This window comes from Lampetra fluviatilis, chromosome 33 (assembly GCF_964198595.1).
Source record: "Lampetra fluviatilis chromosome 33, kcLamFluv1.1, whole genome shotgun sequence".
NCBI classification, from domain to species: Eukaryota; Metazoa; Chordata; class Hyperoartia; order Petromyzontiformes; family Petromyzontidae; genus Lampetra; species Lampetra fluviatilis.
Genome location: NC_136307.1, coordinates 1,450,071 through 1,467,541, shown reverse-complemented (window position 1 = coordinate 1,467,541; position 17,471 = coordinate 1,450,071). Strand labels below are relative to the sequence as shown.

The 17,471-nt window shown below is 46.7% G+C and overlaps 1 protein-coding gene across 1 annotated transcript; it reads left to right on the top strand.

Moving 5' to 3' along the window:
• Positions 1 to 10,479: 10,479 nt before the first annotated feature.
• Positions 10,480 to 16,313, top strand: LOC144943922 (somatostatin receptor type 1-like). The gene is made up of 2 exons (XM_078871789.1): positions 10,480 to 15,538; positions 15,602 to 16,313. The coding sequence occupies exon 1, from the start codon at positions 10,644 to 10,646 to the stop codon at positions 11,748 to 11,750; it is 1,107 nt and encodes a 368-aa protein (XP_078727915.1). The 5' UTR covers positions 10,480 to 10,643; the 3' UTR covers positions 11,751 to 15,538; positions 15,602 to 16,313.
• The last annotated feature ends 1,158 nt before the right edge of the window (positions 16,314 to 17,471 follow it).

Sequence of the window (17,471 nt, the reverse complement as noted above, 5' to 3'; positions counted from 1 at the left end):
AACAAAGGAGTGGGTATGAAAAATAAGAATAGGTCTTACCCTTTCCGGCAATAAAATAAGTGTTAAGATGTTCAAACACCAAATAGAAACCTTTTTGCAAATAATCAAGTCTCCATTAACCACACGTACTTGTGGTGAACATCCAAACAAAACATGCTCTGATAACATTGTGTAACAATTTCTTTTGTTTGCTTCTGGGTAGTAAGTGTTATTTCCTCATTGCTTATTTCTCAACAGTACAGAAAATGGCTATCATTCTCCAGAAACTTTGCTTTTGTGACCAGGACATTGATATTTAGAAATGTACCTATTTTCCAGAACATTCCAGATAGATTCAGTGCTGAGTAAACTTGGAGTAACTTCTAGAATATTCTAGAACTTTCCAGTAATATAAATAATTATATAAATACGCGGGCCTTAAGCCCACCAGTTCAGTTTAGTTCCAGCTGCCTAAGTGGATACATATCTGCATTTTTCTGAGATGGCACCAAAAGGCTGCAAGCATCCTGTAGACGCATTTTTCTATGTCTGCGGCCAATTTATCAAGACAAGAGCGAAAAAGTACTCTGTGGAAGCATCTGCTAAGATGTGTGAGGCCTACAAGGCATATTTAGGCATGCCTGTCGGGGATCAAGACAAACCTTGGGCACCTCATTTCACCTACGAGCAATGCAAAACAAACTCTGGAAGGTAAGATGAAATTTGTTAAAATTTTTAAAATTGTAAAAGTTTTAAATTTTTAAATGTTTTACAATTTTCAATGTTATTTTAAAAAATATATCATATATTAAATGTTTTGTGAGAATCTCTTACACATTAGTCATGGGTGAATAAATGTATTTTTGTAGGATAGTACAGCGGAGAAAAGAGTGGCATAAAGTTTTCTATCCAAAGAATTTGGTGGGAACCCACAGACCACTCAAGCAACTGCTACTTCTGCATGGTGGACCCTTCCAAATGTCGAACTGGCAAGAATGCACCTGCTATCACGTATCTGCACCTTCCTTCATCCATCGTCCCGGTGCCACACTGTCATGAGCTCCCCTTACCCACTCCTCCGGAGAGAGAGCAGCCGTCTTTAGAAGAGAGCAGCAAGTCAGAGAGCGAGGAAGACGTTGTAGATCCAGATGACAATTTCAGAGGTGGAACTGAGGAGAGAAACCCATACTACCCCAACCAAAAATACCTCAACGACTTAATCAGAGATCTTGGTCTCACCAAGTCCAATGCCGAGCTTTTGACGTCTAGGCTCAAGCAGTGGAACTTGTTGGATGAAAGTGTGCAAGTCGTAGATCAGAGGAAGCGTCACCACCCTTTTTGCAGCTTCTTCACCCGTCAAGATGGGTTCTGCTTCTGCCACAATGTGACCAGTCTGTTCGAGGCAATCGGAATCGCCTGTAACCAGAATGAGTGACGCCTCTTCATTGACAGCTCATCCAGGGGCCTCAAAGCCGTGCTGCTCCATAATGGTAACAAGTACCCGTCTCTTCCCCTGGCTCACTCGGTGCACCTCAAAGAGGATTACAACAGCATCAAGACCTTGCTGGATGCCTTGAGGTATGATGAGTACGGCTGAGAGGTCATGCTTATACCTGTTAAATTGGTCCTTTGGAAAAGTTTTCCAGACAAATTCCCGGTATGGAGATCGTCCCTTTGAGACAGCATGCCCACGAAAAGTGCTGTAGATTGTAGAGTTAAAATCGTCTGAAATACGTTTAGTAGCAATTAATGTTGAGTGAAATGTAGTTGAATAACTTTTAAGCAGTTTTCAATGGTAATTGAAGCACATCGAAGCACAGAATGCTTAACGTGTGAAACGGTTACAAGATAAACTGACATCGCGATGGTCATCATGTTGTGAAATGTGACAAATTATGGTCTAAAAAAACTCCGTCACGACAACCGAAATGCATAGATACATGGGCACGATAATACACATTCAGGAAAACATCGGACAATGAGACAATGTATAGTTACATCGGCATCGTAATACAGATTTAGGAAAACATCGGGCAAGATTCACCACTCATGGTCGGTGCCTTCTTGGCTTGCTACTGTTGCTGGTAGACATCTCTGATGATCATTGCTTGTGTGGCAATAGAAAAGTCGCGAGAATTGTATTGTTTTATATTTTCATTATTTTATTGTTCCCCTTCTACGTGACTTTACCGAAAGAACCAAGAATATGAAGCTCTGTTCTCGTTGAGAGTTCCTGCCGAATACGAGCTGTCGGCTTCACACCCGCCTCGGGAATTACTGGCTGGCACTGTCGGTAACACTCTGGGAATTGTTAACAAGGATGCTCACAGCACGCAGATTCAACAGTGCCATGCCTTGGAGCTGGCAGGAAGCTGGACGAGGGAGTGGCAGCAGGGCACAGGATGGTGACGCAAAAGACAAAGATCCCCCGTACAGCCTTAACAGACTCTTGTGGAAAGTGCTGTTAGCGAGCACCTATGAAGGCCGGCACGGCATACAAGGGGGTGGGGTGGCCAACACCACGCCCGGCCGCCTTTGTCTCCCCAGTTGCGATGTTTACACACCGCACCAGCTACTCATTTGTGGGTGAGTCGACTTAGGGGAGGCCCGTGACTGGTTCAGATAAAAGTCACTGGCGTTAGTCGCGAGCGGCAATCGAACTCGGGTAGCTGGGTTCGTAGCGCAGTGCGCTAACCACTACACTGCCGCTTCCCTACCACACACACACGCACAGTGGACATCACGTGTGCTGCACACACATAGCCCACCCTCAAACATTGCTTGTCAGACTCATGCTCTTAATAAGTGTTGCCCTCGATGTGGTGGGAGTGCGGATGTGCTACATTGAGGATTAGGGAACGAGTGTTATGGTATGCTCATTTTTTATTGCACAGTAATCCTTCATGGCCCAGCCACGTGGCAGAGTGCAGCAGCGAGAGCGTGTGGCTCGTAGTTGGAAAGTTCTGAGTTCTAACTCTGGTCAGCGGTCAAACTCGGCCATGCATCCTTTTGTGGTCAAGCAAATCAGTGCCACTTGGTGGGAAATGAACAGTTGTTGGACTATGTGGACAACTGCCTCTCCACTGTTATGATGTCATTTTCACAATTGGCTCTGCAATGCCAACATGGATGGGCACTGCCACATTCACACGAGCTGGGGGAGGAGCGTTGCTTTGATTCATTCCAGCCTGTCTTCCTACAGCGCGGTAGTTGTGCTCCTGAAGAACACCGCGTGATGGAAAAATCGCTAGTACCAGTTACATGTGTTTTGCTTATATTTAACTCACTCTGTCTGTTGTTTTTGTTGTTGTCGTTGTTGTATCCTCAAATCGATAACTCAAGTTTAACCCACTTCCCAATGTGGTATCGACTGCAAACTTGGTATACGTATGTAATACTGATCACAATACTATATTCTATCACAAAAAATATATATTTTTAAACATTCTTTTTTATATGTTATGTTTCGGTTTTGGTCTAATTGTCCACGCTCAACTGACGTTGCCTGTAAATCACCACGCTCCCTTACGTTATGGCAAGTTTCGGGGCCACTTCTGTTGAGTTCTTACATTACTAGTACGGTACATTTTATTAAAGCGTGTTTAAAAAAAAGTTTTCTTAAATGACTTATTTCGCTATGGCAGAACACCAGAATATTGTATTCGTGTTAGATATGTATGTATGGGTTTTACAAGTTTAAGCTAATTTAGTTCTGGCACCCGGAGATTGTCGGGTTGATAAAGACGGATCATGTATAACATGTTGCAGAGGCGCTTTGGTGCAGCAAGATGTCTTCTTAAGCAACAGGAGCCAAGCTTGAATTAGTTTCACGTTGACTGTAAGCAGAGTCAAATCTATGTGAACTTCTGTTCGATTCATCTTCTTGGTTTTTTCGGTAAAGTCACGTAAAAGGGAAATAATAAAGTAATAAAAATAGAACAATAAAATACAAATAGTGAGAATTGTATTTTATTATGTTTTATTTTTATTATTTTATTATTTCCCTTCTATGTGACTTTACCGAAAGAACCAAGAAGGGAAATAATAAAATAATAAAAATTTAACATTATAAAATACACATAGTGAGAATTATTTAATTATGTTTTATTTTTATTATTTTATTATTTCCATTCTACGTGACTTTACCCAAAGAACCAAGAAGAAAAAAACGAAGCGTTTGTGTTTCAAATAAAACTTTGTACCGGCGCGATGAGATGTCCTGCACGGGAGGCGCGGCATGTGTCATCAATCATGACGAGGATGACGATGACGACACACTTAGCATGTCAGATAGTGACAGATACATTTGGGCCCGATTGGTCGGCCACAAGTGGAGAATCCAACATTGCATCATGACGCTTTGGTGGCATCGCCACGGGCCGCCCCTAACTTGGAATTGGCTGCCCTGTGCGGGGCGAATTGGAACCGAAATGTGCTGACATCATAAATGTGGCACCCAAACTGGCACCCAAACTGACGTTACTTCACTGCCAACTCAACATTACTCACCGCCATCTAAACTGGAGACTGTTCCCTTCATGAACATTTAAAGTCGGTTCGTGGACGTCTTGTTTTGTTTGCGATTTGGTAGGAATGTTGTTGTGAATGATGCTGTTCCAGCCTCCGATTTATAGCACTTCCCACAGTAACATGCAGCGATCCTCTGTGGGAATTGTATCGAGCAGTGGCTGTGGTAATGGGACGGTATGTCCCTTCGGAACCCGAGCAGTGGAAAATACTGCTGGATATAGACTGACTGCTTTCTCTAACTATAACATGTTTCACGTATGTTTATCATCACGGTTGTTTACCCAAAACAGCCTCACCGCATCTCGAGACTAATTTTAATGGAACCCGCCAGGGTTTCGCACGAGGGATGGGAGTGGGGCGATGCTGCTAGTTTGAAAACTAATTTGTTTTAGAACTGCTTTTTTTTCCCCTATAGTTTGTCGTCCTTGCCCCGCACATCCGCTGAGCACGGCTGGCTACGTAGGGTGCGAAAGAAGTTGAACGTACATTGCAGACCAAATACAACGTTCAGAAACATCGTCATCTGATGAAGTTGGTGGTATTCGCCAGCGGAACGTCACGGTACTCAAATTGTACATGTTGTGGGTTTACTCTCCAACACAGCGGTGTGCTCAAGTCGTCACGAATTGCCAGTTTTTTTTGTCTGTGACAAACCTTACTAATAGGCTGTGTCGGGTGGTAGCGGGTTAACGACACATTTAGATTTACGCGATCTGACCCACCCCCCCCCAAAAAAAAATACCCTTTATTATTCACAGCGAACGTAAAAGATCCCGTGACGTTTTTAGCAAGAGTTGGGCCGTCGTGTGCCGGCGTCAGTGGCTCCCCACATTTTTACAAATTCGAGAATTCCCCGCCAATGACTACGGCAAGTTGTCCTTCCTCACACAGCACTCGTTTCGCGTGCAACTGACAATTCTGCGTCATTGTTTCTTGAATTGTCTCCATGTTTCACGAAATAAACTTGAAAACTGAACGTGAGTAATTTGCAGATATTCCTTTCAGCATTGGGATGTTTGTCCCAGTACCAGTTAAGTGTTTTATTTATTTACTTTCGCTATGGCAGGAAAGCGGAATATTTCATTCGTGTTAAATATGTATGTATGGGTTTTACAAGTTTAGGCTAATCCACTTATGGCACCCGGAGATTGTCTGCTTGTTTCGAGGTTTAATTCAGCAGGCCCTCCCATTCTGGATTCGCAAAGATTAGCATTAGAATAGAGGCTGTTGCTGTATAAGACTGTGCACAACATCCACTCACAGTAAACAGCCATCTGAATGATAATCCTGCCTCGGGGCATTAGCCCACAAAGCAAAGGCTTGCGTTTGGCTACGTTGGGCGCGAAACAGGTTCAGTATACATACATACAAAAGGGTAGAAGGTTAAACTATTTTAATTGCTCCACATATTCAGTTGCGAAACATAAGTGAGTCTCCCGTTATGCTCACCCCTCATGTGCCACTCTGTCCACCCGTAATGTCAAGATGATTGGTGGCTCACCCTGTTATCTGCAGCTTAGCCCTGGCTAATGTTAATACGTTCACGGATGCAAGCAAAAATGTGGACACGCACTATATATACCAGATAACAAAGGCTCTTCTAGTTCACAGATAAGAGATACTCATTAAATGCAGACTTGCATCTGTCCTTGCTCACACATCACAGGAGTTTCGGTTAAGTTTGGCTACATTTCCCCTGGGTTTTGCACAACTCGTGAGCTTACACAGATCTTGTTGAGCTTAGACAGATTTGCTGAGGTTGTGGTTCAGTAAGAGCAGACCGTGGAGGCGAAGGTGGTGATTGCGCAACCGTTTTTGGGATCTGGCAGAATAAATTAAGTGACGGCGACACGCAGAGCCACACCAACAACATTGATCCTGACGACCTCTTGGCCTGACGATGAGGTGAATCTCGACTCACGATGATGTGAATCTCGACTGACGATGAGATGAGTTTTTACTGACGATGACGTGAATGTTCACTGACGATGAGTTGAATCTTTACTGACGATAAGCTGAATCTTTACTTACGGTGAGTTGAATGTTTACTGACATGAGATGAATCTTTACTGACGATGAGATTAATCTCGACTGACGATTAAGTGAATGTTTACTGACGATGAGGTGAATCTTTACGGACGGTGACGATGTTGATAGATGATGATGACCACGGCGATAACAACGATCATCGGTCGATTTCCGAATCGACTTCCCGCCCCTCGACATCCTTCCTTCTCAAAGCTTCTTCTACTCGACATTCCTGTTTCGCCAATGTCCATTTGTCCGACCCATATGCCACAGCGAGATAAAACACAAACACACACACTCATTGCAACCTCAATGCTTGATGGCAAATCGGTGCTGTTGTTGCCTTTCAAGGTGAAGTTTAGTTATCCAAAAGGGCCTCTTAGAACCTGTTTCTCGCTCGCCTCGTTAGTTCATCATTTTGTCTTTATCTCGCTCGGGTTCAAGTAACTGCTGCCCTGGGCACAACAGCATGTGCCGTGTGTGTGTGTGCGTGTGTGTGTGCGCCGTGTGTGTGTGCGTGTGTGTGTGCGTGTGCGCCGTGTGTGTGTGTGCGCGCCGTGTGTGTGTGCGGTAGTGTAGCGGTTAGCGCGCTGCGCTATGAACCCGGCGACCCGGGTTGAAATGAGTACCTGGTGCGGTGTGTAAACATCACCACTGGGGAGACAAAGGCGGTCGGGCGTGGTGCTGGCCACCCACCCCCTCGTGTACCGTTCCGGCTGTCATAGGGGCTCGCTAACAGCACTTTCCCCTACAGTCTGTCAAGGCTATACGTGGGAACGTTGTCTTTGTGTGCGCCGTGTGTGTGGTATTTTCTCCGTCTCCCACCGGCGTCTCTCTGACACTTGGAGGATGGAGCCGTGCGAGGGGCTCACCACTGTGGCTCTGCCTCTCGTCACGTGCGATAGGATCATTGTCGGGACGATGCGGCAGCCGTTGCACCTCGCCGTTTGCTCGTAGGCACGGCGCAATTCCTCGACTTGACATTTTATAAAACCGCTGCTGGCTCCGAGTGGGGATTACTACTGGAGGACAGTCTACACCTCTCCACGACAATACTTTGTTCACTGGACTCTACATTCATAAAATCCGATGAACAGGCTGAGGACAAAGCTAGGCGAGACGGGAGCGGCGTCACAAAATAATTCGGAATTGAGGACGGTTTCGGTTGAAATTAAGCGCTGGTTATGAGCGTAACTTTCATCGTGGGATAGGTACGTATATGGATACAGCACAGGGTGGTACAGATGTCTGGTGATCCCCAAAATGTATCGACCCACAACCATTTGTGTGCCCTTTGCATATTCATTTCTGTTTTAAATAAACCTTACTTTAAAAAAAGAACACCATTACATTTTAGATAATTAAACGGGTGTCACGAGACATCTGGACCAACCCTGTAAAACACAGTCATTTGCATTGAGAGTGCATCCCAGCAGCGAGATTTTGGTGATGCTGGGCGTGTGGATGGATGGGGCACGTCTCCCTTGTTGTCTGGTGTCCCGAGGGAAAATAAAGATACCGAAGTACGGTCCTGCTTTTGGATGTAACGATGTAAATCAATTACAAGCTTACCATACTGAAGACGTATTCGTTATCTCACCACGTCACGTCCGCCCCACTCCAATAATTATCAAGTCGAAATAACGCAGCTGCAACTCTGGCTGTCAAATCAGCCTTCATAGCATTACCCGCAATCCAATGAGAAAAAGAAAAACCTGTTTCAAAACCGGTTAACATTTTCCCTTGCACGCGTATTAACGTCGATGAAAAAACCTAACTTCTTTACCTTTTCAAACTGTGTGACGGTGAGCACGCTGGACTTGGGAGTGTGGTGTGGTAAAGTAGGGGCCACAGCTGGTGGTGCATCGGCCGGTCATCTCAGTCAGCCAGCCCACGGCACCTGCTGGGTCTGTCCCGTGACCTCCCGTCAGCGAACCTTCGACACTCTCACGTGGTTCTCAAAGTGCACCTGGCCTGGCACAGGCGCCGTGGTGGCGTCGCCGTCACTCGGTGGCGAATGGTGGCTGTGTTGGTACTGGTGTGGTGAACTGTGGATACGCAGTCTATGTACCCCCCCCCCGCCACCACCGCTTCCAAGGGCCGTAAAAGTCGATCAAACAACCTCTGGCGCTCCCTCTCCTGGAGACTCTTCCTGGAGACTCTTCCGCCAGCAGCGACCTGTGCGAGCAATCACAGGGCTCCGCCTTTATCCTTTTAAGCGGCGAGACGACGGCACTTTACCAAGCGGCTGCTATAAAGATTCCACTGGTAACGGTTACCGGTTCCAGACATTCAGAGACGGTATTCGATTCAGAATCAGAATTTAGTTTTTTTTTATTTACACCGGAGGAATCCGATGAACCGTGAAGCTCTTTTTCACGGATGTCCCGTAGGGGCGAGTAAGAACGTTACAACAATCAACAATACAAACACATCTGCCGTGCAGTATAATGATATGCATTGCGTAAAACAAGGACTTTAATCAAATTACCCTCGAGCGAGACACAATTTACCGCTATCATAATTAACAAACAGGGTAAAGTAGTGGTGCAGTGGTAAGCAGACCGCTCTATAGACCTGGCGACTGGAGTTCCATTCCCGGTCAAACAAGCAGCCTTTGATATATTAACCAGTTCTAGCTCCCTCCTCGACTTCCACCCATCACTGGCCAGCATGGTGAAGAATGTTCAAACAATCCCTACAACGGACACGGCGAGGATGATCAAGGGATATATTTCATGCGAATGTTTTTGTGTGTGTGTGTGTGTGGATTAATAATTCTATTTTAAAGGCACGCATGCCCTGGTCGCGTTTTCCACGGGGGCACATTCCCAGCTCTTTCAAATCCCCTCTCAAACGAACTAATCAGATGGACATTTCTGGTGAGAACGGTTGTACAGAACCCCTAAGCAGGGGCAATTATTGATTCCGGGAGATTTCACTGGGATTGCTTCCCTTGATTGGTTATTATCTTAAACTACCACTTTAATAAATAATTCTGCGCTCATGACAAGACAGTTAACGCATATTTAGTTTTTTTCACAATCGTTGTGATGAAATATTAAGGAAAATTATCCATTTATCATCGGGCAGATGTATTTTTTTACATTTCTATTGACCCTGCTTGCCTGACTCTTCATGATAACCTTAATTATTGATATTGCACTTGTAACCATAGGGTTATTTCAATATTAGTGTATAATTAGCCTGTTAATATCACACCGTGTAATGTTTTACCAATAACTGCTTTTGTCTATAAAGTATTGATTGTTTTATTCAATTTCTAAATTTAATTGATTCGACACTGTGCACCTTAAGAGCTCCTGTGATATACGAGCTTATAATAGGTAGAGGCAGAGGATTGAAAATTGTTTAGCTCATCAAGATGCTGCAGGATTTTACATACATTTGCAGAAGTAAAGAATACAATTTTGACGGCAGATATTCAAGAATCATAACGGAGTGGCAGCCAAGGGGCGGAACGCGTCCACTGCACGGAGATGGAGCGATTAAATCAGCTCGTGCGCGCAGGTGCTACGTGGATTATTCCATCGCAGGATCCGCTTTGGGGAAATGTCTTCATCCAACAGTGGATTGACCAAGGCTGTTACTGATGATGAAAACGACGATTGTCCAACGAACATCAACATGCATGTCCACATTGAAAGAACAATTCGTCCAATAAAAAAAACACCTCTACGCGCGCCCCATTAATCTAAAACGCGCGGTTATTTGTTTTCATTCACGCAGATAAGAATAAAAAAACGTGGTTATCCAAATGCCCCCCATGGCCACTTCTCGCTGGCAAGCGAACGAGCGCGAGTGTCGATGTACGGCACTGCTAGGCAACCTCGTACCCAATCGCATCCACCCCGTGCGGCGTGAGCCATTCTTCTCAATATTCACCCGGGCTCGAGGGTGGGGGCCACGCCACCACCCGAGGGGGGTTCCAGCCCCTCCCTCCTCCACGCGCGTTTTCTTCTCGCGCGCCGCGCGCCGCGCTCCGACACGAGCGAGTCACAGACGCCGTGGCCACGAGGATCCGTGCGCTGAATGGGGCCCACGTCACTCTGGCGGGCGACTCAGCTCCGCCGCTCGGAAGCAACATGCTGACCGAACGTCCCAATTCCACCGCGTCCTCGGGCGACGCGTTCGAGGTGTTTGACGCAAGCACCGTGGTCATTCCCTTCATCTACGTGGTGGTGTGCATGGTGGGCTTGCTCGGGAACTCGCTCGTCATATACGTGATATTCCGCTACGCCAAGATGAAAACGGCCACCAACATCTACATCCTGAACCTGGCCATAGCCGACGAGCTCTTCATGCTCAGCGTGCCCTTCCTGGCCACGTCCGCGGCCATGCACCACTGGCCCTTCGGCTCGCTGCTCTGTCGCCTTGTGCTCAGCGTGGACGGCATCAACATGTTCACGAGCATCTTCTGCCTCACGGTGCTCAGCGTGGACCGCTACATCGCCGTGGTGCACCCCATCAAGGCGGCGCGCTACCGGCGGCCGAGCATCGCCAAGATGACCAACGTGTGCGTGTGGGCCCTCTCGCTGCTGGTCATCTTGCCCATCATCATCTTCGCGAACACGGAGCCGAGCAGGGAGGAAGGCTCCGACAGCGTCATCTGCAACCTGCTGTGGCCGCACACCGACCTGCCATGGTCGGTGGCGTTCGTCCTCTACACGTTCATCGTGGGCTTCCTGCTGCCCGTGGTAGCCATCTGCGTGTGCTACCTGCTCATCATCTTCAAGATGCGAGCGGTGGCGCTCAAAGCCGGCTGGCAGCAGCGCCGGCGCTCCGAGCGCAAGATCACGCGCATGGTGCTCATGGTGGTGGCCGTGTTCGTGCTCTGCTGGATGCCCTTCTACACCATCCACCTGCTCTTCGTGTTCGGCGTGTCGCCACACCCCACCGTCATGCAGCTCTCCGTCATCCTCAGCTACGCCAACAGTTGCGCCAACCCCATCCTCTACGGCTTTCTCTCGGACAACTTTAAGCGCTCCTTTCAGAGGATCCTGTGCTTGCGCTGGATAGACGGGGGTCTCGAGGAGCCCGTCGACTATTACGCGTCGGCGCTGAAGAGTCGCGCGTTCGCCGCGCAGAGTCGCAGCAACCAGCGCAACAACTTTCGGCCGAACAACGCCACCGCGGGCAGCGTCTACCGTAACGGCACGTGCGGTGGCGTGTCCCGCACCACCACCCTCTAAGAGGAGTCGCGCTGCCTCGCACACCGCCCTGTTCTCCGCGTTGTAAGACGCTGCCGGAAAGTAAGACGCACCACCCAACCCCCCCTCCCCCTCCCACCCCGCCACCAAAAGTTGTGCCCGGTGTCAATGAAGTTATACAAATCTGGTCGCACACTCGCACACACGCACACACACGCATATCTATCGGATTATAAGACGCACCCCTTCTCCCACCCCACACATTTCGCTTTGAAACACAGCGGGGGAGAGGGGGGGGGGCAGAATCGTGCGTCTTATAATCCGGCGGATACGGTACTAACGATGACGTGATTGCTGCTACCGTTGTATCAACGTGTCGTTTACATGCTTACACATCGGTGTGTCGTTCCCGTATTTATTGACGTATTTATTAATTATGTATCTAAACCACTGTTCATGTTCGCATGTGGGATATATTCGGGGGTTTCTGTTGTTGTTGTTTTGCTTTAATAAACTATGAGTTGATTAATTTGTCAGATTCAACCACAGGGCAGTCGAGTTTGAAATTCCGCTGCGCGTCGTGCAGACGATGCGAGTTCCGCTTCGGTTTGACTCGACGTCGAGACGTCGCGTGGCGATGCAATACTCCGTCAAAACCACGCCGTCCGTTTCACGTTGGCCGCCCCCTTGGGGTTCGTCGCTTGCTCCATGAATTATTGTCACGCGTGAGATGTTGGCTACGCCGAACGAGCTGTGAACATCGCCGGTCCGTGTGGATTGTGACGCGCATCGCCAAAGCGTGAGCCATTTTTCCCTCGCAATCTGTATAAACGCGTATGATTTACGTCTGTCACCGCACGCACATTCTAATAAGGCGACTACGACGGTACGACTGTGGACAATGTTGCTAAATGAGTGTGGGCAGACTCTGGTTCACGACTGTAGCCTAATTCACAGACTGACATCGCTACGAGCAAACCTGGTCACAAAAGAAACGTGGGTTTCTTTTTTTTGCATCATGAAATTGTCCAAGGTAATGTGCACATTGGTCAATGTTCAGTAATGTACAACAATGCAACGTTTCGGTTCAAGGAAAAAGAAGGCATTCGGTTCACATAATTTTGTGTTGAGGTTGTGTGTAGAACAGCTGACAGTTGTTTTTTCTCCAGCCCCGTCAATTGCATACCGGAATTTGTTCATAAACGCTGATGTCAACTGATATGCTGGGCCAGTTATAAATGACTCGGGTTTAATTTGTGTTGTTGTGGGTTTCATCTGTTTTAGTACCTCGATGTTTTTTTACATTGCAGCGTACTAATTCACAGGATTGATACAAATTCAAGATGCAAACCACTCAAAACACACACCACCATTGGAACCTCCTTTGCCAGTAGAAAAATATGATAATTGCTTTTTTACCCTTTTATCTGGCAACAAAACTGACACCTTTTTTTATAAGGAGTTATGTTTGCATTGACCACAATACCTGCGGTCGGAATGCAAAGGAGGTTCCAATGGTGTAAATGCTTATCCCGAGCTCTCATACTCTGATGGTGCATTGTCTTTGAGTTGTGCGCCTTTTGGCGTCATCTGGTCCAACACCATGTGAGACTAGGCTCAAAGAAAAGCTGTCTCGGGTATGGACCAATCAATTTCAAGGACAGTGCATACATTATCAGAGTTGTGTTTTTTGTTTGCATTCCGACCGCAGGTATTGTGGTCAATGCAAAAATGACTCCTTGTAAAAAAGGTGTCAGTTTTGTTGCCAGATAAAAGGGTAAAAAAAAACAATTATCAAGACACACACCGTTACATTGGATGCAGTCTGAACTTCCGGGCTACAAAACTTGACCGTTGTCTCGAGCATTGCTGTACTTCTTAACATGCGGGTAAATTGTATTGCGTGTAAAACACGAACGGCACGGTCACGTGATCCAGTGGCCATTTAAATGTTAACGATGCAACTCCGAGAGGAAAATGATGAAAGCCCGAAAGGATGACCACGTTGAGGACACAGTACAGTGCTGTTCATTCCGTGGTTGTTGGAGGTGCTTGAAGCGACATTGCAGGGATGTCGTGACCTGTTAAGGTCATAATGCTGTGTGACGCTTTAAGATTTACCAATTCAAGTATAAAATCATTAGCGCTCACAACCGTATCAAAATCTTGGTTGTGAAGACACACATTGCTTCTCACTGTTATGTAATTTATAGCACGGTCAAAAGCTCGCGCCCTGTATTCACATTCATGTGTGTGTGAAGAGGTTTGAGTCAAGATGTTTGAGCCGCTTACGAAATATCTATCATTTTAAAATGCCCCGTGTTAGTCTCACGCCGCCACTAGACAATGTCACAATGTGTGCTGGTGCGGCATTGTTGTGGCAGAGGCTGCACACAGGAAGTTTGATGTCCTACTATGTAGGCACTGGCTATCATCATTATCATTTCGTATCCAGTGAATGTAAGAAACGCATGAAATGCCACCGCTGTGTTCATAGGTTGAGACGACGTTGCCTTCATCCGAAACACAACGTTATTGCGTGACACAAAACTACAGTCTGGCTGACATGGCAGTATGGTACAGTAAATATCTCTCCTAGCTGTACAACTCGGTTCAAACGCCTTGACGATATTGTGTAGGTGTACATGGGAATGTCTGAAATGACCAAATTTCATTTGCAAATGTACCTGTCGGTGAATTGTGTTGCAGGAGTGCACTCGATAATTTAAATTGTGTATCGGTTAACTTTTTTCCCGTGAGTCATAATTTCCTTAGGGTGCCAAACGCAAGAAACCAAAGCTTGTGCGTGTAGCCTGCTCTGCTAAGAGGTCTGTGATTCATCGGAAGCCCTATCAACCGGTATGAATTTAAACGACCCGTTGGGTTTCGTGCAGACCCACGCAACAAAGGACATTGTTAGACAATATCCACTGCGAAATGGCATTGTGGCAATGGTCTGCACGACGATCACTCGTGACACTCAGCTTCTGCACAACGGACGATTGTGCCATCAATAATTATTTAAGCGGGTCAGAAACTTTTACAAAAACGTTGCAAGGCACGCTCACGTAACCGTCGCTAAATAACGTGGTCACTCTGTTGTCTGCGCCACCCCTACGTTTGATGTGCCTGAATATAAATGTGTCGTTAAACCCGCCTTCACCCAACACAGCCAATTAGCAAAGTTTGTCACGTAAACAGAAGGTGCCAATTCCTTACTAGTTCAGCACAGCGGTGTGTTGGGAGATGTAGTGGGTTTACTCTCCAACACTCTGGTGTGCTGAACTAGTAACGAATTGGCACGTTTTGTTTACGCTGTGTCGGGTGGTCGCGGATTTAACGACACACTTATATTGACGCTATCTAACCTAAAAAAAACCCTGAATGGATAATATTGCTCGCGAAAGCCGACTGCTGCTGAGAGTTAAACTTTGACACCGTCTCCACAGCAGGTGGCGCGCTGCCTACAACACGCAGTGCTGCCCTCGTAAGAGCCGTGGCGAAAGTGTGGTCAGGTGTGGCGAAAGTGTGGTCAGGTGTGGCTAAAGTGTGGTCAGGTGTGGCGAAAGAGTGGTCAGGTGTGGCTAAAGTGTGGTCAGGGGTGGCTAAAGTGTGGTCAGGTGTGGCTAAAGTGTGGTCAGGTGTGGCGAAAGTGTGGTCAGGTGTGGCTAAAGTGTGGTAAGGTGTGGCTAAAGTGTGGTCAGGTGTGGCTAAAGTGTGGTCAGGTGTGGCTAAAGTGTGGTCAGGTGTGGCTAAAGTGTGGTCAGGTGTGGCTAAAGTGTGGTCAGGTGTGGCTAAAGTGTGGTCAGGTGTGGCTAAAGTGTGGTCAGGTGTGGCGAAAGTGTGGCCACGTGTGGCTAAAGTGTGGTCAGGTGTGGCTAAAGTGTGGTCAGGTGTGGCTAAAGTGTGGTCAGGTGTGGCTAAAGTGTGGTCACGTGTGGCTAAAGTGTGTTGGAGCAACTCGCTTGACCGAAAATCACGGGGAAGCCTTCGTCCAGCAGTGGATTGACAAAGGGCAGTGAAATTTGTGTTATTTTCTATATAAAAAAAAATACGGCAACTGTTTAACTACAACTTTCAACGAGTGAACGTTGAACGACACAGATGATGACCGTATGACTTGTTTCAAGTCAGATACGTTTCACGAAAGCTTTACATCGAAATTCAGATACGTTTGTTATTTCTGTCGATTGATAAAGCCGTCTCAAGGAACATGGCCTCAATGTTGACTTTTGTGAGAGGGTGGCCGGGGGTGTAGGACCAGGCTATGCGCGCGAGACGTGATGCCCGGTGACATGCAAGGCACGACGGGGAGGACCGATCACAACGGTCCCAATCACAATCTCTTGCGGTTAAAAAAAAAAATCACCTTTTGTGTGATTCCTCTTCTCATAGAGCAGAACGGCGCACGTCAACACCTTGGCGACAAACGAGATTCAAACCCACAATGTCATGCCGAACGAGGAGCTAAGGAGACAACGTGGCGCCACGATGTGTTTCACTGCGGCTGTTTGTGGATGTGATATTTGACTTTTCACAACATGTACTCCGTCAACATTTATGGGGGGTTTTTTTTTCATATGCACATCCTGCATTCTTTGTGCAGCTTCGTGTCAATAAACTGCTCTCGCAAAACAAGAGGACATTGTCACACGTTGTTTCTTTCAAAACTGCATCCATTGTTCCTGACAATACTCTATCAACCATCCAATACGAGCCCGTTGTTGCTTGGATACGCATTGTAAACGAAACAATGTTTTTTAAACCCATTTACAGCGGAATGCTTTTCGACAATAATCATTCCACTTTGTGATATTTTTTTTAAAACAAAAAATGTATTCAAATGTTTTGGTTTGAATATCGGTATGCGCCAAGAGGCATCATATCGCCTGAATTGGTGGAGATGACAGGTGGGGCAGTTTCGTGTCTCATCCCATCTCCAATTAGCGCGGGTGGCTACGTAAGGTGCGAAAGAAGTTCAGCATACATACATTACAGATATTTGTCTGAGTAACACTGGATTAGCGGGTTGTAAATCACTGAATGTGGCTCACAGTCGAAGCCTCCTTTGTTCCACAACGGGCTGTCGCAGAAGGTCATCACGAAACGTCCTTTTGCAACGAACAGAAGTGTCGCTCGATCTCAATTGTGACGGCAATTTAAGCCAAAGTTGCCGATGTTGCACGGAGCACGCGTGGAGAGATGCAATGCGTGCTTGGAATCACATGGAGAGAGATAACAATCAACACGTGCGTTAGAGCACACACACACAGGTTGACGGCCGCATTCTACCCGTGAATAGCGGTAAAGAGGCTTGAGCAGGACACGTGACTGCTTGAAGGGTTGAGGACTAATGGTCAAGAATAATAACGGAGTGGCAGCCAAGGAATGGAATGGATCCACGTGGACCCACCCATGGAGATGGAGCGATTAAATCAGCTCGTATGCCGGTGCTAGATGGATTGTTACAGCAGAGAACTGTGAGAGATTATCTGGAGATGTATTAAAAGCATGCCCTGAATACCAAGTGAAGCTAAATTCAGCAATTTAAAGTTTTCTCTCTCTCCATTTTGCTACGGCAAATATACAGCATTAACACTCATTTAAGACCAGTACACACACAAAAAACCCCAACAACTTTAAATTCAATCAGTCATATCTATCCATCACATCATTTGTGCCCACCTACTGTTATCCCCTTCATGTTCGAAGCAACAGAGAACGATATCAACCGATTCATTTCAGGGTTATGAACTACCACAT